At 43.8% G+C, this 22174-nt stretch overlaps 1 protein-coding gene across 2 annotated transcripts in view; it reads left to right on the forward strand.

Moving 5' to 3' along the window:
- EXOC4 (exocyst complex component 4) overlaps positions 1–22174 on the forward strand; it is a 371202-nt gene that overhangs the window by 42624 nt on the left and 306404 nt on the right. For both annotated transcript variants that reach the window (XM_058805259.1, XM_058805260.1), the window contains exons 4-7: positions 5033–5217; positions 7993–8102; positions 16190–16433; positions 20718–20895. In XM_058805259.1, coding sequence (XP_058661242.1) covers positions 5033–5217; positions 7993–8102; positions 16190–16433; positions 20718–20895 — 717 coding nt within the window. The remainder of the gene's footprint in view (positions 1–5032; positions 5218–7992; positions 8103–16189; positions 16434–20717; positions 20896–22174) is intronic.

The following is a 22174-nucleotide window of genomic DNA, read 5'->3' on the forward strand; positions in this document are numbered from 1 at the left end:
CAGACTGGTTTCCCAGCCAGAGAGGATTTGGTTTTCTTGTAAAATAATTAATAATTGAGGAAGAAATTCTTCCCTGTGAGGGTGGTGAGGCCCTGGCACAGGGTGCCCAGAGAAAATGTGAATTCCTGATCGCTGAAGTGTCCAAGGCCAGGCTGGATGAGATTTGGAGCACCCTGGGACAGTGGAAAGTGTCCCTGCCCATGGGGACTGGGTGATCTCTAATGTTCCTTCCCACCCAAACCATTCCATGATTTTACAATTCTATCATTATTTTGGTTTTTTCCCCCTCTCTGAAAAAAAAATAAAGACGCTTTTCTCTTTATCTCTGCTCACTTCCAGGCCTGAGGGCTCAGCTTTTTCCCTTTTGTCACATTGTGTTTATGTACAACTTCTTTTTATCTCAAATTATGACCCACCACATTGTTTTCTCTAAACCTTTCTCAGTTGTGTGTTCATGTTTTCATATCTTTTGTCCAAATTCAGAACAGACTGGTTTCCCAAACAGAAAGGATTTAGTTTTCTAGTAGAATAATTAATAATTGAGGAAGGAATTCCTTAATAATAATTAATAATTGAGGAAGGAAATCTTCCCTGTGAGGGTGGTGAGGCGCTGGCACAGGGTGCCCAGAGAAGCTTTGGATTCCTGAGCCCTGAAGTGTCCAAGGCCAGGCTGGATGAGTTTGGAGCACCCTGGGACAGTGGAAAGTGTCCCTGCCCATGGGGACTGGGTGATCTTTAATGTTCCTTCCAACCCAAACGATTTCATAATTCCATGATTTTATGATTCTATCATTATTTTGATGGAAAAAATTGAGACTTTTCTCTTTATCTCTGCTCGCTTCAGGCCTGTAGGGGTTCAGCAGAACCCTGAGGGAATAAATAGATTTCACTGTAAGCAGATTGGGAAACTCTGGCTGAAGTCAGGAAAGAAAGAATTTTGACAAACACCTTGTTAACACTTAGGTTCTCATTTGTTGTAAAATGCTGAATTAAACCCTTCCAAATTTCCTCTTCCACTGAGCAAGTGTTTAGCTGTGTTTTCTTTTTAAGGCAATTAAGCCCTGCTCTAAACTGCCTGTGACCTTTAAACAAGCTGCTTAATGGTGCTGGTGCCATGGTTATTTTCTATAAACTTGCAATTTTTAGTTTCTACAAAGCACAGCTCTTTTTTCAGCCTTATTTCATCTCTGTTTCCTAAAGGGCCTTTGCTCATTGTAGGTACTAATAAGTAGAGAGAGATAAGGAGATTTGAACATCAGGAATTGCTATCAGATCATCTAAGCCAAATTCTCTGCTAATCCAGGCCAATATTTTAATTAGTGTTTGACTAAATTACACTTTTTGTGTGTTTCAATGGGAGAGAGAGCTGAATTCAGGAATTAAAGGTGGTGCTGGTGGGCACTGCCTGTTCTTTTGGTACAGTTTAATCATTGTAAAGCAGTTTTTTTCCACAATGCTGGGATCCCCCTGCAGAAAAACTAACACAAATCACTTTATTTCCATTTAACTGAGCTGTGTGTGTAGGAAGAAGAGCCAGGAGTGACCATCAGCTGCTTTTTCTGGAGCCTGGAACCACTTCAGTCCTTCTGTACATCTCATTTCCAGGTTTCCTTGGGCTGCTTTTCCCTTATCAGTGTTAACTGGAGTCTTGCAGGATAACTCTTCTTCTCTCTATCCAATTCCACATCTTTTAGTGCTTTTGGATGGGAGGGTTAAAAACCAGGGAAAGCTGATTGGCATCTCTTGCATAATCCAAATTTGGTGTGTTAGGAGCTGAGTGGGGCCATTAAGTCAAAAAAGTTCCATCTAAAGTTCCACTGTTGATCTGCCTTTAGTGTATATTTAATTTTGTACATTTTTTTATTGATGTTTTGCTTCCTTTTGGTCATTTATGCTGTTCTGGGCTGGTTTATCCAGCACACAAAGGTTTTAATCTCATATTTTTTATTCTGGAATATAATCTTGGGTGCTGCTTTGTTGCCAGGACCTAAATCATCTTTCTGAAAGCCAAACTGCAGAAAGGAAAAATACTTGGTTTGGTTTTTAGCAGAATATTTCTATTTGTTGCCATCTAAACCAACCTTCGACTTCCATGAACATGAATATAATAAATGGTTGAATATTCAATTTTATTTTTTTAAGATGTCTTTGAGAGTTGTATTTTGGCCTTAATATTTTTGGTGAGCAATGAACTGGCAAGACAAAAACAGAGCTGAGTGGAAAGTTTAAATTCCCATTCTTTGTGTTTCAGAGCAAACTTTTCCTGGATGTCTTGGAATTTTTTTTTTATGGCACTTTTCACTTCTTTTCTGGCTGCTTTTTCATCTCTCAGTTTCTCAGTATGACAAATGTTTAAAATGTGATAAATTGCTCCTGCTGCTTGCTCTGGCGGGATTTTTGGTCCACTCTCAGGGTAGTTGTAGCTTCCTTGGGGCAACTTGGGAGGATTCAAGTGCCTTTGGGATGGGCAAATTTGGGGAATAATCCCCACCTGTAAAAGGAAGAGGAGAGGAATTCACATTTCCATTTTTTTCCACATGGTCTGTGCTGAGCTCCTCCACTTGGGTGATCTCTGCCACCTCCTCTGGGGAGAAGGAAATTGGGTTTTTCCTTAATTTTTGGGGTGGGTTTATGATGTGTGATGGCCAAACTTCCCCAACGATACCCAGATGGATACTGGGAAGGAAGAGGATGGACAGTGAGGAGATTAAAAATTAATTTTCAAAGTCTGGCTGTCCCATGGATATTCCAGTTTTTTCTGAGCCTGGCGGCCAGCAAAGGAATACTCTGGTGATGGATGTTCTTTCAGTAGGGTGCCTTTGGAATGGGGAAATTTGGGGAATAATACCAAAGGAAGAGGAGAGGAATTCACATTTCCACTTCTGCCTGAGTTTCCCATGCGGTCTCTGCTGAGCTCCTCCACTTGGGTGAGCTCTGCCACTTCCTCTGGGGAGAAGGAAATTGAGGTTTTTCCATCATTTTTGGGGTGGTTTTATGATGTGTGATGGCCAAACTTTGCCAGCTATTCCCAGATGGATACTGGGAAGGAAGAAGATGGACAGTGTAGTGTGGCAAGTGAGGAGATTTAAAACTTAATATACAAAGCTCGGCTGTCCCATGGATATTCCAAGTTTTTCTGGGCTTGGAGGCCAGTAAAGGAATACTCTGGTGATGGATGTTCTTTCAGCAGAGTTAATATTTACTGGTACTGAGGGAGCAGCCCTTGGCTGGGCTGCCTACTCGCTGTATCTTTGCTTTTAATTTTTAATGTTTGGCTGACAGGTTTGTTCTGAACCCAGATCCTGAAGTGCAAGAAAATGTCTTATTTCACTGACAGCACCCTCAGTTAGCAGGGAATGGGTTTTTAAATTTTATTTTAAACCTCTGCATGCCAAACATGCTCTTTCCAGTTTCTTACAACATCAGCACTGAGAGTTTGGAAGCTGCAGAGGGATGCCATCATTTATTTATTAGGAACTGGAAATCTCTGTTAAATAGAAAACCAACTGGGAGGGATGCACAGGGAGAGTGTTGCTTTTAGGCACTGATTTGTCTTTCCTGGTGGGTTTTGTCTGTGTTTGGGTTTTGTCCACGTTTATTTTTAGGATGGAAAAGAAAATTAGGGAATTTCAGTGCCCATGGGATGTCAGCTGGTTGTTATTTCAGATATTCAAATGGTGTAGCCACAGGACATAGCCCTTGTGCAGACTAAAGGATGAGGTCTCCCAAGCTTTTTCAGTCATGAGTTTAAACAAATTAAATTAAAGCCATTTTCTCCCCATTTGCTGAATTTGGAATAATGGGGGTTTTTTTTGGTGTTTCTGTAATGGAAAGAATAGCAGCCATCAAACAGCATTGTCACTATCTTCTTCTAACACTTTTCTACTTAATAATCCTCTTATTTGGGGATAAACCATGCTTTGATTTTTATTTAAGAACTGTGTTTTCACTAACTTGTTTTGTACATACACTTAATATTTGAAGGCTGCACATTAAATCTGAATCATTTGGATGTCAGACCCTTCTATATAATTTATTTGGGAATAGAAATAAAGAAATATTAAAATATTACTTCAAGATTTTCTGCTTTAGAAGAGTTTTAAGGTTAGAATAATCCTGGGTCTCACACATTCCCTAATCCAAGAGGAAAATTATTGTATTTGTGGGGTTCCCAGATGAAGGGAGGAATTGTGAAGGTGTTCACAGGGGTCCCAGGTTGAGGGAAGGGACAAGGATCTGACTCCATGTTTCAGAAGGCTGATTTATTATTTTATGATATATATTACATTAAAACTATACTAAAGAATAGAAGAAAGGATTTCATCAGAAGGCTAGCTAAGAATAGAAAAAGAAAGAATGATAACGAAGGTTTGTGGCTTGGCTCTCCGTCCGAGCCAGCTGACTGTGATTGGCCATTAATTACAAACAACCACATGAGACCAATCCCAGATGCACCTGTTGCATTCCACAGCAGCAGATAACTATTGTTTACATTTTGCTCCTGAGGCCTCTCAGCTTCTCAGGAGCAAAAATCCTAAGGAAAGGGTTTTCCATAAGATGTCTCCAACAAGGAATGATGAATCTGACTCCATGCTCTCAGAAGGATAATTTATTATTTTATGATACTATATTATATTAAAGTATACTAAACTAAACTATTCTAAAGAATACAGAAAGGATACAGACAGAAAGCTAAAAAGATAATAATGAAAACTTGTGACTCCTTCCAGAGTCCTGACACAGCCTGACTGTGATTGGTCATTAATTAAAACAATTCCCATGAAACCAATGCACAATCACCTGTGGATAAACAATCTCCAATCACATTCCAAAGCAGCAAAACACAGGAAAAGTAAATCAGATAATATTGTTTTCCTTTTTCTCTGAAGCTTCTCAGCTTCCCAGGAGCAGAATCTGGGCAAAGGGATTTTTCCAGAAAATATAATTGTCACAGAAAATTGCAAAACTGAACGAATTGATGGCAAGGGTTGAATGAATGGATGTCTAAATTATGTCCCCTGTTTTCCCCCAGGTGTCGGCAGTGGATTCCCTGGAGGGTCCCCTCCTGCAGGTGGAGGGGCTGAGTGACCTGAGGCTGGAGCTGCACAGCAAGAAGATGAACCTGCACCTGGTGCTGATTGACGAGCTGCACCGGCACCTCTACATCCGCTCCACCAACCGCGTGGGGCAGCGCGGCCGCGACAGAGCGCGCCTCGGGTGCGACAGCCCGGCCCTCCCCAACACCCCCGACACCCCAAACTGCATCTCTGCCATGTGTCTGGGTTTGGAAAGCCAGGTGTCTGCTGAGGGAGCCAGGAGCCTCCCCTGAAATGGAAACTCTAAACCCCCTCCCTCCAAATTGTTATAATTCTGAAGTTAAGAGGCTCTCAGGCAAAGATACGGGAGCAGGAATAACAGTTCTTTAACAGGAAAATTAAAATACAAATATAATAGTAGAAAAAGAACCTGACAGAGTCAGAAATTACCTGACACCCTGTGGGTCAGGGTGTTGGTGGAAATCTGTCTTGGTTTGAAAAGCCAGGTGTCTGCTGAGGAAGGCAGGACCCTCCTCTAAAACGGAGAATGTAAACCTAAACCCCCTCCCTCTGAATTATTATAATTTTTGAAATTAAGAGGCTCTCAGGCAAACATACGGGAATAGGAATAAGTTTTTTATTAGGGAAAAACAAATTAAAAGAAAATATAAAAATATGGATGCAGTAGTACAAGACAACACTGCCAGAGTCAGAATAGGAGCTGACACCCTGTGGGTCAGGGTGGTGGCACAGTCCCATTCCATGGTGGCTCAGCCCTCCTGTATCAAATTCAGAGGGAATCCCCATTGAGGGGAGAGGATGATAAGGAGGATTCCATGGATATCAGAAGGCTAATTAATTATTTTATTATTTTATATTATATTACATTACATGTAAACTGAATCTGCCAAGCACTCAACTCTGCACACACTGCACAGAATCTTGTGACTGTCACCCAGCCGTCCTGACACACACACACACACACCTGGCCCTGATAGGCCAAGGAAACAAAACACCATCACTGTGGGTAAATAATCTCCATATTGCATTCTACTTTGGCACAAACACAGGCACAGCAAATGACATAAGAATGTTCTTGGGAAGAATTGTGCCTTGCTTTTATCTGTGAAGAGAAATGTGGTGACACCCCTGCAGTGCCAGCTGTGGCTCTGCTGCAGCAGGGATCCTGCACAAGGGGGGAGTTTTCCTCTGCAGCTCCAGGGCTGCTGCAGATGGGCCTGGGCTCCCTCTGGCCATGCAGGGCAGCAGAAAGCTGCTCCTCTGGCAGTGCAGGGGGCAAAGGCTGCTGTGCTGTGCCAGGCTCAGATTGGATCCAGGCAGGAATGCTTGGCTCCTCCCCTGGGCGGAGCATCTCCCCATGGGATGCTGGGATTGGATCAGCCCTGCAGGGACACTCAGTGGCCATGGACAGCAGAGATCTCCTGGAGGGAGGGTTGGCTGTGGGAGAGATAAAGAAAAATGCCCCATGGACAGAGAGAACTGCCCCACCTCTGACAGGTGGCAAATAGAACACACACCCCCATTTCCAACCCAAGACGCATGCAAATCCCTCAGCTCTGTGGCTCCGGAGAGCAGAAAATTCAGATTTGTTGATGCACCTCCAAGCTTGTTTGCATTCTGTCACTTTTCTCAGCGCTTCTCTTTTTTGGTTGGGGTTTTGCTGCTTCCGACAGCTCCTCTGTGCATTCTCTCCCTTTCCTGATCTTATCCCTCTCCTACAAATGTCATGCTCATGAGGCTCCAGTCAGGGAAAAGCTGCTCATTTTTTAGGAAATACCCACAATTTAAAAGCCTCCCAACCAATGTGATGAGATGGAGGCCACAATACTTCAGTGTCTGAGCTGAAATGTGTTGGTTTCAATGTCTTCCAAGGTGTTTTAAAGGTGTTGGAACTTCTTACCTGTTTGGTGCCTGTTGTCAGTGAAAATTTAGTAAATATAGGCTATTTTCCCCTGAATTTCCTACTTCTGAGTTGTTTCAGGGAAGGAAGAAAGTGGCTGGAAAAGAGAGAGGCAGTTTTGAGAGATCATTTTTGCACAGTAGGAGAGGTGGGAAACCAAAGGGGAGCCAGCACTTGATAGAGATACAAAGAAAAGATAAATCAACATTTTGTTATGAGAATGAATAAAAATCTGCATGCCAAAAATACAAGGCAAGATAGCCAGTTGCATTAAATGAATTAATGAAAGAAATGATTGGTTGAAATTGAAATTTCTAGGAAGGAGGGTTGCTACCAAGTCATCAGTCTCTTCCTTACTTATCTTAATTAAAAACAGCCACAAAGCTTTGGTGCACCCAGACTGGGGGACTGCTAATTAACTGTATTTTGTGGTTGCTACAGGCACTTTTCTCTTACTCTGGATTCTCTTTTTTTCACTTTCCCTGATGCACATTTTGAATATTTGATAACACCAGCTCTTGAAGCAAGGGTGCCTTGTTGCTTTGCGTGGTTCCTCTGCAGGATACCAAGCCTAACCTTTGTTTTTTCACATTTCCATGAGCATTTTCACCTCTAAGTAATCATCCTGAGCTCCATTGTAGGAGCCTTCCATATTTCTTTCTCCTAAAAATGATTTCTTGCCTGTGTCCTCCTGCCACGTCCAGCAGCTGGGACACTGTGGCACTTTTTTGTCAATTAATACAATGTGAATTTTTTAAATGTTTCAATTTTTGAATAAGGAGGTTCATTTGGGAAGGGATGTACATGGTGGGCTCAAAACAGGAATGTGAAGGACAGGAAAAAAGGGTGGAGGTTTCTGGAGGGAATAAAGAAGTTTGGAGGATTAGAAGTTGACAGAAGGCCTGGAAATGGGAACATCTGTTAGGCTTAATCTGTTTCTTAGGCTTAAAATGTAAGGAATATGTGGATATTTGTTGTAAATAAATATTATAAATAATAATCAACTGTTTGCTTTAATTCTTTCCCCTCCCACAGGTCCCTTGTGAAAGACTCCTCTCCTGTGCCTCTGATGGATGTCACCAATTTATCCACACCTCGGAAATTCCTTGAGACTTCCCAGTTCAGTACTCCTGGAAGCTCCAGCAGTGAGTATTTAAGTATTTATGTTCATTTGTAGATTTTCAGCTGTTTTTGCTGGAGCAGGAGGAGACAAATCATCCCCTCATGGCTCAGGGGAGACGAAAACCTTTGAGGTGATTTTGTCACAGAACGAGTGGGTGCTGTGTCCAGGGGCAAAACTTGGCTTTTTTTCCTCATGGAAAATCATCTTTTCCCTCTCCAGCTTCTTAAACACACTCAGTTTCCTGTGCCTGTTCTCACCTTGATGGTGTTCTTGATCTCTTGAGCAGCATAGATTTGCAGTGGGTTCATTCTTGTGTGCTTTCCTCAGCATTATTTACTGCAGGCAGCCAGGTTTGTGGAGATATTACTGAAGTTTTTTATTGTGTGGGAGCCAAAAGGTCAAATCTGTTCCTTGTGGGAGCTTTGTAACTTTGACTAAAGGTCTGGCTGTACACAGGAATAATCTGGGGCTGATCTTTTATTCCTGTTACTGAAACAAACAGCAAGGAAAACTCTTTTTCACTGGGGGCTTTTGTCTGAGCTTTTGGAAGGGCTGCAGAGAGGGGAAATTAATCTTTGTATTGTTTCAGGAGATTAATAAGTGGGGTTGTCCTTGATGAATAATACAGAAGTGACCTCCAGTCTCTTCCCCTTTTCAAACCTGACTGTTTCAGTATTCCTCAAATGCAGAGAATATTTCCTTCTCTTTTCAGCCTTATTAATTCTTTTGTCCTTTTGTTTCTAGTTTTGTCACACTTACCTCTCAGATTGTTCTGTCTGATTATTCTTATCTTCTGCTCCTGGAGGGGTTTTGTTCATCAGCTCTGCTCCTGCCAGGCTGGTTCTTGGAGCCTGGGGCTGTTTTTCTGTGTCCTGCAGGTTTGGGAGGAGTCACAAACTTCCAGAGCTGGAAACTGCACAAAATATGGAAGAGAAAATGAAAATATATGAAAATTGAAAGTATGAAAACTCTGAGGGAGAAACTCAAGAATTCCTGTTCTTCTCTGTGATCAGTGGGAAGTTCAGTTCAGTTTTCTTGCAAAAGATCACAGGATTTTGAGGAACTGAGGAAATAAACCACAAAAACCTGAATCCCAGCCTCACTGGAAATAGGATTGTTTGGGTTGGAAGGGATCTAAAAGACCATTTAGTTCCAACCCCTTTAAATGTTAAAATACTCATTTTTCAGTGATATTGATAGTGTCTGCTACTTTCTCCCATTAAAATATTGCTCTTCTGTGTAGTAATAAAACCCAAAAGGTCTGAAATTATGGAGCTGATGGGGATCTCTCACCTCACAGCTGGGGAACAGAGCAGGAGATGCCCCTCCTGATCTTTTTATTTAGCAGATCCCTTCTTGCTCTTCTCACCCAGTGCACCAGAAAATCTTTTCCTTGGCTCCTCCTTGTGCTCTGCGTCACTCACCGAAGTGCTGGGCAAGTGTCCCTCAGCCTGGCAAAGATGTGGATTTTAACAGAAAACATTTGATCTGCATAAAACATGCATATGGTTCTGCTTCAAGTGCACAATGTACTTATGTAGATTTTTTTCCCCCCTGTAATTTTATTTAAAAGTAGCCTTTTCCAGGACTGCACAACTAGCAGAGAATTTCAAACTTATGCCTATGCATAACAAAAGCTGTTTCTGCCTGTAGTCACTTAAGTTCTTTGGCTTTTTTATTGATGAAACAAAGTGTCTGTGCATATTAATGGGTGCCATTCTAAAGCACTGACTCATTCATCCCATCCCAGCAAAGATGCCAAAATTTGGAGTCCTTCCTGCTCTCCCTTCCCAGAGGAGATGTTACCTTGTGCTGTAGAATCTTTATAAGGAAATTAAAGCTGTTCCTGCTGCACGTAAAACAAACAAATCCTTTGGAAATGCTCACCTGAGGATTGGAGATGTGGCAGCTCACCAGTAACACTTTCCCTTCATGCCAGTTCACAGAAATGAATTTATAATTCTCTGCTTGAACTTTCTGTACTCTGAAGGGTATTTAGGAAGGTTCCTGCTTTGCCAGGCTCTTCCTGGAACTCTAAAAGGTGCTCACAAACCCAAGGGTGCCTTTTCCTGGAAAATATGGGACAATAATTCTTAGAAATCCAGCAGAAGATGAGCTGATAGTGACAATAAGTACTGTTGAATTGCTAATTAATTGCTATTTATTTATTTATATTTATTTATAATGGTTTTTGGAGCAAAAAGAGTTTGTATGGGCAGGCAATGTGGTGGTTCTAAGGCCAGGTCTAGGAACTGCTCCTGGTTCTCTTTATTCAAGAACCAGAGACTTCTCCACATGTGGAGACCTCCAGAGCTGCTCCTGCAGAATCTCTGCAGGAACCAGAGCTTGGAATATCCAATTTTCAAGGTGAATCTAAAAAATGCCATTGTGCCACTTTGTTGTCACAGGTGCCTCTACTCCAAACGTGCTCAAAAGATTTCTTCTCTTCTTATGGCCTGGGTAAATTGCCTTTATCATTTTTTTCTTAGAATTGAATGATCTGGGGAAGTGTTTGAGGAAAGAAAGGGAAAATCAAGGAGATTTTAGATCCATGTGGTGAAAGCCAGGACAGTAACACATAATTGCTCTTTTTTGTGTAATTTCATGAGTTGTTCCTGTGTGTGGTCCCAGCATCAAATAACTGGCTGAAGTCAATTTATTTTTTATTTGGAGACTTAATTTTGATGCTTGTATAGATTATGAGGATTTTGAAGTGGGTTTTCTTCTGGATTTGGTAGTGATGCAGAGCAGAAAATTCCCAAAATCTTCCAAGGACCCATTTCTTCAAGAACTGCCCATTTGTAGCTCTATGAACGTGTCAGAACAAGGATTCAGCACCAGGAATTAGCAGGTGATGTTCCTTCAAATCTGAAATTGTGCCTTTGGGCCACCAGGAACTCGTGTGCTTTTCTCTGGAAGGGCTGAAGGTACAAAGGATATCACCAGGAGGTGACATTTTGTGCCTCTGTGCCAGTTCATTGTCACAGGTGCCTCCACTCCAATCGTGCTCAATAAATCTTCCAAAGATTTCTTCTCTTCTTATGGCCTGGGTAAATTGCCTTTATCATTTTTTTCTTAGAATTGAATGATCTGGGGAAGTGTCTGAGGAAAGAAAGGGAAAATCAAGGAGATTTTAGATCCATGTGGTGAAAGCCAGGACAGTAACACATAATTGCTCATTCTGTGTAATTTCATGAGTTGGTCCTGTGTGTGGCCCCAACATCAAATACCTGGCTACAGTCCACTTATTTTTTTATTTGGAGACTTAATTTTGATGCTTGTATAGATGCTTGGGTTTTCTTCTGGGTTTGGTAGTGATGCAGAGCAGAAAATTCCCAAAATCTTCCAAGGACCCATTTCTACAGGAACTGCCCATTTGTAGCTCCATGAACGTGTCAGAACAAGGATTCAGCACCAGGAATTAGCAGGTGATGTTCCTTCAAATCTGAAATTGTGCCTTTGGGCCACCAGGAACTCGTGTGCTTTTCTCTGGAAGGGCTGAAGGTACAAAGGATATCACCAGCAGGACATAAATCATGGAAAATAGTACATTACATTTTACAAGAGTCCCATAAAAGCTCGTGGATAATGAAACCTTCATAATGAGGAGCAGCAAATTTTGTCTGTTCACTGGAATGAAAAACAAGACCCAAGAGCCTTTTTTTCAGCTGCTTTGCTTAAATGAGCTCCCAAAGTTGGCTTTTTAGGGATCAGACAGGAGCTGTTAAAGAGCTCTTTGCAGCAGGGTGGTTCCTTGGGAAATGGCAGTGCTGAGCAAATGAATCCCAGGTGGAACAGAGGTTTTTGTAGGGCATCATCAGAGCTGGGATCAGTAAATTCTGTAACTCTGGTCATTGTTCAGCTATTAGGGCTTTAACCCACAGCTCAACTTTTGCCTGCTTGAACACAGAGTTGAGCATTTTCAGATGAAAAATGGTTTGGTGATGAAAAATTAGTGAAAGTGGCTGGAATTTTATTAGAGAATGTGGCAATACCATCATTCCTTCAAGCTGTTGTCTTATAAGGCTTTTGATGAGATGCATTTAAATGTTCTGCTTCACAAGAGGTTTGTTAGGACAAGAGGAGCAGCCCAGTCGGAGTGGGTTCAGGAAAAGCAAGGATTTTCTCCTGGGAAGCTGAGGAACCTCAGAGAAAAGGAAAACAATATTATCTCATTTGCTTCTGCTGTGTTTTGCTGCTTGGAATGTGGTTGGAGATTGTTTATCCAGCAGGTGATTGTTCATTGGTTTCATGTGAGTTATTTTCACTCTTTGGCCAGTCAGTGCCAAGCTGTGTCAGGACTCTGGAGAGTCACAAGTTTTCATTATTATCTTTGTAGCCTTCTGTCTGTATCCCTTCTGCATTCTTTAGTATAGTTTAGTATAGCATTCTTTATATAATATAGTATCATAAAATAATAAATTATCCTTCTGAGAACATGGAGTCAAATTCATCATTCCTTCCTTCACTGGGACATTTCCCAGCAAATCCAATAAGAAGGGGACAGGAGGAGCTTGTTCCTGGGCCAGAGCTTTGTGATCAAACAGCCCCTTAATGACATTAAATGGCAGAGGAGGATGTTTGAAGTGTAAAAGACAGGAGAAAAGGACAGCACAGTTACCCAGGGTTGGGATCTTGTCAGATCTCACAGATGAATGGGCCCCCAAAGCTGCCCAGGGCTGCTGTTTAATGGGACAATGTGCAGGGAACACACTGAACAGTGTATTTTCAGTGTTCCCACTGTTTTATCAAACCCCCAGATCTGACAGAGCCTCCAGAGCCGTGTGCAGCTCCCAGATATCGAATTGCTCACTTTGCTCTTGTTTGTGAGAGATGTAAATCAATGTCCTGACTATTTGAGGATGCTGGAAATTGGTTTGCTCTTTGGAAAATAGAAGAGTTTGTCTCAGTGTGCTGGCAGAGTTCTCAGCAAGATTGCTGCTTTTACTCCTCCTAAATGCTGTCCTCACATTTGGCTACAGCTCCATTTCCTCCCCCTTGGGTGTTCATTGTGTGATATTAAGAATAATTTACAAGCTGCTTACAGAGGGGGTGCAGCCTCATGACAAGACCTGTCCTCTGAGGGGATGGGGAGTATCTGCATTGAACTCAGAGAAACAAAAAAATAATAGTCTAAACCTTTCTTTCCGTAGCATTTCCAGTGTTTTTTCACAGCTCTGGTTCCAAAGAGCTCATTTTCTGTGTCTGTGCCTCAGTTCTGCTGTGGGTTTTGGAGAATAACAAATAACAATAACAGAGTGGGCAGAGACCAGGCCTGCAGCCACAAAGTCCTCGGCAGCTCTGTGGGGTGGAAGGTCTGAGATGGAGCTGAGCTTTGAGCAGGAGCACTTCTGCATCCAGTTGTTAAATTCCAATTGGTGCCTTTATTTTATCTTTGCTTTTTTTCATGTTTGTTTTTTTCTTTAATTGCTGAATTCTGGGTGTTTCTAGTTGCTTGTCCTCTAACTTGTTCACATTTAATTGCAAGAGGAGTGTGTGAGAGAGAAAAAAAAATAGTTTTTGATCTTCCTGGTGTTCATTGGCAGAGGATCAAGGAATAGTTTGGAGTTGGAAGGGTCTTTTTAAAGGTCATCCAGTCCAACCCTCCTGCCATGGGCAAAGACACCTTCCCAGGCTGCTCCAGCCCCAGTGTCCAAGCTTGGCCATTGCAGGGATCAGGGGCAGCCCCAGCTGCTCTGGGAATCCCTTCCCAAAATCCCACCCCAGGCTCCCTCTCCAGGGAAATCCCTCCATTCCCAGCTCTCCCAGCCTGGCATTGGATCCATCCCCACCCCGACTCCTCTCTAGGAAGGGATTTTGGGCTCTGGGGGCTTCACTGGCAATCTCAGCACTCCAGGAAGGGTCTCCCTTCCCTTTGCCATCCCCAACTTCCATAAAAGTCCCTGGGGATGGATTCTGAGTGTCCCAAATCCCAGAATGGTTTGGGTGGGAAGGGCCCTTCAAGCCCATCCCATTCCAATGCCACCATCCCAGGCTGCTCCAGCCTGGCCTTGGGCACTGCAGGGATCAGGGGCAGCCCCAGCTGCTCTGGCAATGCCAGCCCAGGCAGGAATTCCTCATTGCCAAGATGCCACCCATGGCTGCCCTCTGGCAGTGGGAGCCATTCCCTGGGTGCTGTCCCTGCAGGCCTTGTCCCCAGTCCCTCTGCAGCTCTGCTGGAGCCCCTGCAGGCCCTGCAATGTGCTGGGAGCTCTCCCTGGAGCCTTCCCTGCTCCAGGGGAACATTCCCAGCCCTCCCAGCCTGGCTCCAGAGCAGGATCCGTCCTCTCCTCACTCTCACCTGCTGCTCTGGGTTCAGATGTGAGACCATGTGAGCCATGAGCTTGGTTTGAGGCAGAGGTGCAGAGTTTGGGATCACACTGCAGGAAGAAAAGCAGCCTCTTGATTGATTGAGCCCGAGGTTGGTGTAAACTGGCACCCATTTATTTTATTATTTATAAATTGGCACCATGCTTGTGCCATTGTTTTCTTGATCTTGCTCTCCCTTAGCCCTGGTGCTGCCCCTCTGGTCAGAGCCCAGCTCCAGGCACCATTCCTCACTCCTGCCATGTTCCTTCCACCCTTCTGCTGGATCTTTTGACATTTCTTCAGCTTCCTGGAAAAGTTTCAAAGTAAAAAAAAAAAATCTGGTGAGGAGTTGAAACCATGGGAGTCATCTGTCACCCAGCAGCCTTTTCAGAGCTCAGCCGCAGTCAGATGAAACAGCTTTTGGGTTTTCATTTTGATCCAAGGATCTGGAGTGGTGGATGGCACAGAGTGGCTGTAGATCTTCCAAGATGTTTTTAATTCAGCTTGCCTTGAAGACACGTACTTCACAGAAGTGTTTAAATATATTTATTAAATGTTTCACCCAGTCTTTAACAGAGGCATGCTTTTGTTGTTGCTGGGTGTTATCTGTAAATTAAGAAATGTTGCTTAATGAACCTACTTAAAACAAGCAGAGTCTCTCTTGCTTCCCCATCCCCTGTCTCTTAGCAACAGGATTTCTCCCTTTGCAATCCCTGGTACTTCAGGACCATATCTGCAATATCCTCTCTCATTCTTCTCACTTTATCCTTCCAGAAGCCTTGCTGGAAGATTTGAGGAACTTCATCAACCCCTTGACAGACGTAATAAAGCAGAAAAAGATAAAATCAAACAATCAGTCACTTGGGCAGTGTAAACTTTGCTGAATTCATCAGCAGTCTCTTAAGCTTGATAGTGTTTGTAATGAAAATTCCTTTCCTGTGAAGAAAACAGCAAGGAAAACCAGCTGGGGAGGAAACTGAGGGGGTTTTAGCTCCTTGAAACACATTCAGGGATTTGTAGGGATGTTGTACCCTCTCATTTATGAATATCTTTGATTGCACCAGACTTCCTCTATTTCCTAGCTTGGAATTCACACCATGAATTGTTCCTATGTCACTGTGATATTTTCTGAAAAATCCCTTTGCCAGGATTTCGTCTCCTGGAAAGCTGGGAAGTTTCAGCTTCTCCATGTTTTGCTCCTCTGGAATGTGATTTGGAGAATTTTTACCCAGCATGTGAATTGTTTTTAATTAATGGCCAATCACAGCCCAGCTGTGTCAGACTCTCTGGTCAGTCATGGGTTTTTATTATTCATTCTTTTCTAGCCTTTTGATGTCTCCTTTCTCTTTCTTTAGTTTAGTTTTAGCATATCATTGTCATATAATACAATTCCATATAATACAGCTCCATATAATTCCATATAATTCCATATAATACAATTCCATATAATTCCATAGAATAGAATAGAATAGAATAGAATAGAATAGAATAGAATAGAATAGTCTTCTGGAAACTTGGAGTCTATTCTCATCTCTCACCTCATCCTGAGGACCATCACAACACCACAACAACTGGTGACAACATTCCTAAATCAATCCAATGAGCAGGCTGCTGGGTTTATGTCCAGGGAACCTCCCAAGCAAACAGAAACATCCACTGCTTCCCCTTAAAATCCAACTGTTTCTGGTTTCTTTGTTCATTTTTGGTTCCTCCACGTGCTGGGAGTTCTGTGGAGCCGGAGGAGCTCCCGTGCTGCATCTTCAGGGTTCTTGCTAAAATGAAAATTAAAATCTCTTCCAGTGCGAGACTCGAGCCTGCTGGAAATCAAAGAGGACACAGAGCTGGATCCAGAGGAGAACAGTGCTGTCTTCATGGGGATCCTCATCAAGGGGCTGGCCAAGCTGAAGAAGATCCCAGAAACAGTGAAAGCCATCCAGGAGCGCTTGGAGCAGGAGCTCAAGCAGATCGTGAAGCGCTCCACCACCCAGGTGGCTGACAATGGCTACCAGAGAGGGGAGAACATTTCCCAGGAAAACCAGCCTAGGTAAGGAGATTTCAACTCCCAGCCCTCAATTGCTGCAAGAAAAAAAATATTTTAAAAAGTCTTAATTGATAATATGGCTTGAAATGAGAAAATTCAGCTCGGTGATTTCGAGTGTAGCTGAGTCCAATTAAGCTGATGCAGGTGCAAAGCTTTGAAATCATGTATGGAACTAATTCCATCACCAATGTATGGCCAAGTCTCTAATTGTTTTACATTAATAGCAAGGTGTGGGAGCCAGCTGGGCACTGTGATTGTGCTGCTCCTCAGAATTCACTGCAAGTGGCCTTTGGAGCTAAAGGATTCCAGCAGGAATCTCTTCCAGCTGAAATATTCATCTCCACATTGTTGTGATCATTGTCCAAAGGGAATTAATGGCAGAAAAGTAAAGTGTGTATCTTCATTATGGGCAATATTTGTAGTGGAAAATCACTCCCAAGGAAAACATCAACTGATAAAAACGCCTTTTTAAATTCCTCTCATTAGCACTGGTGGGGAAACAATTCTGTTTTGAAGACTTTGTAGAGTTACAGTGCTGATACAGTGAAAATAAGATTTTTTTAGATGGGTCAGAAGGCAGACTTTGAGTTTCTGATGCCAGGAGTGGAACATATTCTTGATCCTTGTTTTATGAACCAGTCTGGAGATGTTGTGTGGCTCCTGGTTGTCTGTTGGAATTGATAAATTGGATCAGGCCATATATCAATGCCATTAACCTGCCCAGAGGGTTGAGTGAGGCACACAAAGGTTTAATGGGTTTTGGCAGCTGTTGCAGAGTGTGAGCCTTGAAGATGCTCATGGAAAGTGTCCTGAATTCTTGTGGAGTACAGACATAATTAGAACTGGTTCTAAACCTAAATCACACCTGAAGTTTACAGCAAGCAAGTGAATTCATTTATATTGAAAAGAACAAATTACAGGACGGAAGGGTGTCCCCACCCCTTAAATTAGCTTCACTTTTTAAATCAAATCTCAGAGACTTTCCTACTGTCAGGGGAAAAATAAATCGGAACAACAAGGCCCTGCTGCTTCAACAGAGCTCTGTAAAACCCCAAATTTGAGCTCAGTGCAGTGCCCAGAACTGCTGAACTGTTCATTAGGCTGTCAGATGATCCCTGAAGTCCCTTCCAACCCAAACCATTCTGTGACCAAGGATGAGGCTGAGGACCTGCTTGGGGAAATTGTGCTGTAATTCCTTTTGAGACTCCATGCAGCAATGATTTAGAGCCCCTCTGGTTGTACAAGACAGAAATGATTTGTAGAACCTGGCTAGAAAAGCTGCAGATCTGATAACAGCCACTGCTGATCTCATTCTTGGTACTTTTAAAATTTAACTTTCTTTCCCTTCCTTCCTTAATAAGCTTTTCCAAGTAGCTTTGTGCTGCCATCTTTTACATTTGTGTATAAAAATATTGTTAATTGCTCCCAGATTTTTAAACTCCAGATTTTTCTAGTTTGTGACGACTCTTAGAGTGCTCTCTCAGATCCTCAGGGATGGATGGGATCTTGGCAATGAGGAATTCCTGCCTGGGCTGGCATTGCCACAGCAGCTGGGGCTGCCCCTGATCCCTGCAGTGCCCAAGGAAGGATTGGAGCACCCTGGGACAGGGGAGGAGTCCCTGGAATGAGCTTGGAGGTCCCTTCCCACCCAAACTGCTCTGGGATTCTGGGAGTTGGGACATTCAGAATCCATCCTGGGGGATTTTTATGGAAAATGGAGAGAGAAAAGAGAGGAGAAGGGAAGGGAGACCCTTCCTGGTTTGCTGAGATTGCCAGTGAAGCCCCTGGGCCCATGAATGTCTGGGAGAGGAGATGGATCCAATGTCAGGCTGGGAGAGCTGGGAATGTTCCCCTGGAGCAGGGAAGGCTCCAGGGAGAGCTCCCAGCACATTGCAGGGCCTGCAGGGGCTCCAGCAGAGCTGCAGAGGGACTGGGGACAAGGCCTGCAGGGACAGCACACAGGGAATGGCTCCCACTGCCAGAGGGCAGCCATGGGTGGCATCTTGGCAATGAGGAATTCCTGCCTGGGCTGGCATTGCCACAGCAGCTGGGGCTGCCCCTGATCCCTGCAGTGCCCAAGGCCAGGCTGGAGCAGCCTGGGATGGTGGCATTGGAATGGGATGGGCTTGAAGGGCCCTTCCCACCCAAACCATTCTGGGATTTGGGACACTCAGAATCCATCCCCAGGGACTTTTATGGAAGTTGGGGATGGCAAAGGGAAGGGAGACCCTTCCTGGAGTGCTGAGATTGCCAGTGAAGCCCCCAGAGCCCAAAATCCCTTCCTAGAGAGGAGTCGGGGTGGGGATGGATCCAATGCCAGGCTGGGAGAGCTGGGAATGGAGGGAATTCCCTGGAGAGGGAGCCTGGGGTGGGATTTTGGGAAGGGATTCCCAGAGCAGCTGGGGCTGCCCCTGATCCCTGCAATGGCCAAGGCCAGGCTGGACACTGGGGCTGGAGCAGCCTGGGATGATCCTGAGGGTGTCCCCAATCCCATTCCCTGTTCCTGGGAGCACTGGGGGTGCTGCAGAAGGAGAAGCAGCAGCTCCTGCCCTGCCCTGGGCTCGCAGCTCCTGCTGGGCAGACTCAGAGCATGTGGTGGCTCCAAAGCTGCTGCAGGAAATGAGATGGAGCCTGTCTGTCAGAGCTACAAGTGCCTAACATATGGATTTGGGAAGTGTTATCTCCACGTTTTGGTGGGGTTATGTGGGGACTCGAGTTGTTCATTAAACGGCAGGCAGCTCCAGCAGGATTTTGCTGCTCTCCACCAGTAAAAAATGTGATGGTGCTCTATTGTATTTGCAGGGTGCTCCGTGGCAGGGAGAAATGATGAATTTGACTCCATGTTTTTAGAAGGTTAATTTATTATTTTATGATATTATATTTTATTAAAGAATGCTAAACTTTACTATACTAAAGAACACAGAAAGGATACAGACAGAAGGCTAAAACGATAATAATGAAAACTCGTGAGTCCTTCCAGATTCCCAACACAGCTTGGCCCCAATTGGCCAATGAGTCAAAATAATTCACGTTAAACCAATGAAACAATCACCTCTTGGATAAACAGTCTCCAACCACATTCTAAAGGAGTAAAACACAGGAGAAGCAAATGAGATAATATTGTTTTCATTTTTCTCTGAAGCTTCTCAGCTTCCCAGGAGAAGAATCCTGGGTGAAGGGATTTTTCCAGAAAATGTGAATACCACAGTGCTGCCTCGTCACAAACTGTTCAGGACTTCGCAATGGTGCTTTAATTATGATAATTGGGCAGTAGGGAACTATAGGAGCAGGTACAGTGCAGTGCATTTAGATGATGTTATAGCTCTAACAAATAGGAGTAAAACAATATAAGCTATATAGGGAGTACAATAGGTGTAAAATCATGGCAAGTGATGAGGGTTCATATTTTAGCTTTCTGTGATTTGAAACCTGCCATATTACTTTAATTAACTCAAAAAGAATTCCTTTTATCCTGGTTCTGTGGGTAAGTTAGTTTTTATTGTCATACTTTTTTCTGGGGGAAGAGCAGGTTGTTTCCCTCCTTGCCTTCACAATGGGCTCTAATATTATGTTAGTCCAGTTTAATTACTGTGGAGTTATTAATGGGTTTTGTCTTCCCTGTAGCCCTACACAGGACATTTTTAAAGTGAGCAATCCTGATATAGGGAAGGGAACAAGGAGAAAAATCCTCAGGAATGTTCAGATATCAAACCTGAGCTGAAGTGAGTCCCTGTCACATTCACATTCTCTGGAAAAATCCCTTTCACCCAGGATTTTTTCCCTGGGAAGCTGAAAAGCCTCAGAGAAAAAGGAAAGCAATATTAGCTCATTTGCTTCACCTGTGTTTTGCTGCTTTGGAATGTGGTTGGAGATTGTTTAACCACAGGTGATTTTTTCATTGGTTTCATGTGAATTGTTTTAATTAATGACCAATCAGGGCTAAGTTGTGCCAGGACTCTGGAAGGGGTCACGAGTTTTTCATTAGTATCTTTTAGCCTTCTGTCTTTATCCTTTCTGTATTTTTTAGTATAACACAGTTTAATATTCCTAAATATAATATATAACATAAAATAATAAATTTGCCTTCTGAGAACATGGAGTCAGATTCATCATTCCTTCCTGCCACAAGGACACTCCACAAATACAATAAGTCTCCTGAGCCCATAGAGAGGTGACCTCAGCATGTGACAAAACAGGACACGACCCCACAGTGCCCTGTCCCCCTGCCCTGCTGTGAGCCTGTGGAAGGTTCCAGAAGCTGAGCAGGGCTGTTTCTGTGCTTGCCAGGTTGCTGCTGGAGCTGCTGGAGCTGCTCTTTGACAAGTTCAACGCAGTGGCTGCCGCGCATGCCGTGGTGCTGGGCCACCTGCAGCAGACTGTGGCCTCCCCCTGCAGCCAGCACGATGGGGACATCAAGCTCTATGACATGGTGGACGTGTGGGTGAAGATCCAGGATGTCCTGCAGGTAAGGCTTGGGTTTCTGTGGTTGAGATGAACCCCAGGGTATTAAAAGTCTTTTTCCCCAGCCCCACGACTGAAGAAGTCGAGATTCCTTGGTTCTGCTTTTCAAGGTTGTTTATTTTCTCTTATCTGTGACATTCTTTCTCTGACCTGCTGAGGTCTGTCCAGGAGGTCGGGTTGAGGCACAGCCTGTCCTTGGGGTGGTGTGTCTTGGTTTGAAAGCCAGGTGTCTGCTAAGGAAGGCAGGAGCTTCTCCTGAAATGGAGAATGTAAACCCTCCCCAGCCCTCCCAATTGCTATGAATTTTAAATTAAGAGGCTCTCAGGTAAAAAATATGGGAGCAGGAAATAACAGTTCTTTAATAGGGAAGAATATAAAAGGATAAGATAAACAATGCTGTAAATTAGAACACTGCCAGAGTCAGAACCCAACCTGACACCCTGTGGGTCAGGGTGTTGGTGTCAGTCCCATTGGAATTGTGGCTCAGCCCTCCTGCAGTGTTTGGGCTGGTTCTGCTGGAGCAGGAATCCTGTAGAAAGGTGCAGTCTCTTCCTCTGAAGATCCAGTGGGAGAAGAGGCAGCTGCTGTTCCTCTGGGAAACCCAGTGGAGAAGCTGTGCTGGTGTTCCAGAATCCCCAGATTATATCCAGGTAGGAATGCTTGGCTCCTCCCTCTGGGCTCCCATCTCCCAATGGGATGTTGTAGCTCTTATCAGCCATGCAGGGACATTCAATAGCTGTTATCAGCAGATGTCCCCTCCCGAGGGAGGAGTGATTATGGAAGAGATAAAGAAAACTGCCCAGTTGACAAAAGACAGCTGCCATACAGATGGTGATGGAATACATCTTGCCTTGCAACCTGGAACATGGTGTTGGCTTTTTATACTAAGAACTACCTGTCCTTTATTTACAATAATTTTCCAATACCTATCACCTATGTTAGACAGTCTGTCTCTACTCTAAACAAATCCAGAAGTGTCACCATCAGAGCAGAAGATGGAGGGCAAGAAGTAGGAGAAGGACAGGCCATGCCCAGATTCCTCCGTCTTGCCTCTTGAACCCCCATTCTAAACCCCCAAAATTCTACTTTTTCACTTTGTGACAAATTCACTATCATTCTACTCACACTCTTGTGGCTTGTAACTCCTCACACAAAGTTGGGAATTGTTTCCATGGGCTAAAATCAAAGGCACAGGTGTTTGTGACTCTGTGCCAGGGTCTCTGAGCCCCCTGCCAGGGTCTGGAATCACCCAGGGCAGCCAGAGGAGTGTCCTGGGTTCTGAC

Source organism: Ammospiza caudacuta, chromosome 5, assembly GCF_027887145.1.
Source record: "Ammospiza caudacuta isolate bAmmCau1 chromosome 5, bAmmCau1.pri, whole genome shotgun sequence".
NCBI classification, from domain to species: Eukaryota; Metazoa; Chordata; class Aves; order Passeriformes; family Passerellidae; genus Ammospiza; species Ammospiza caudacuta.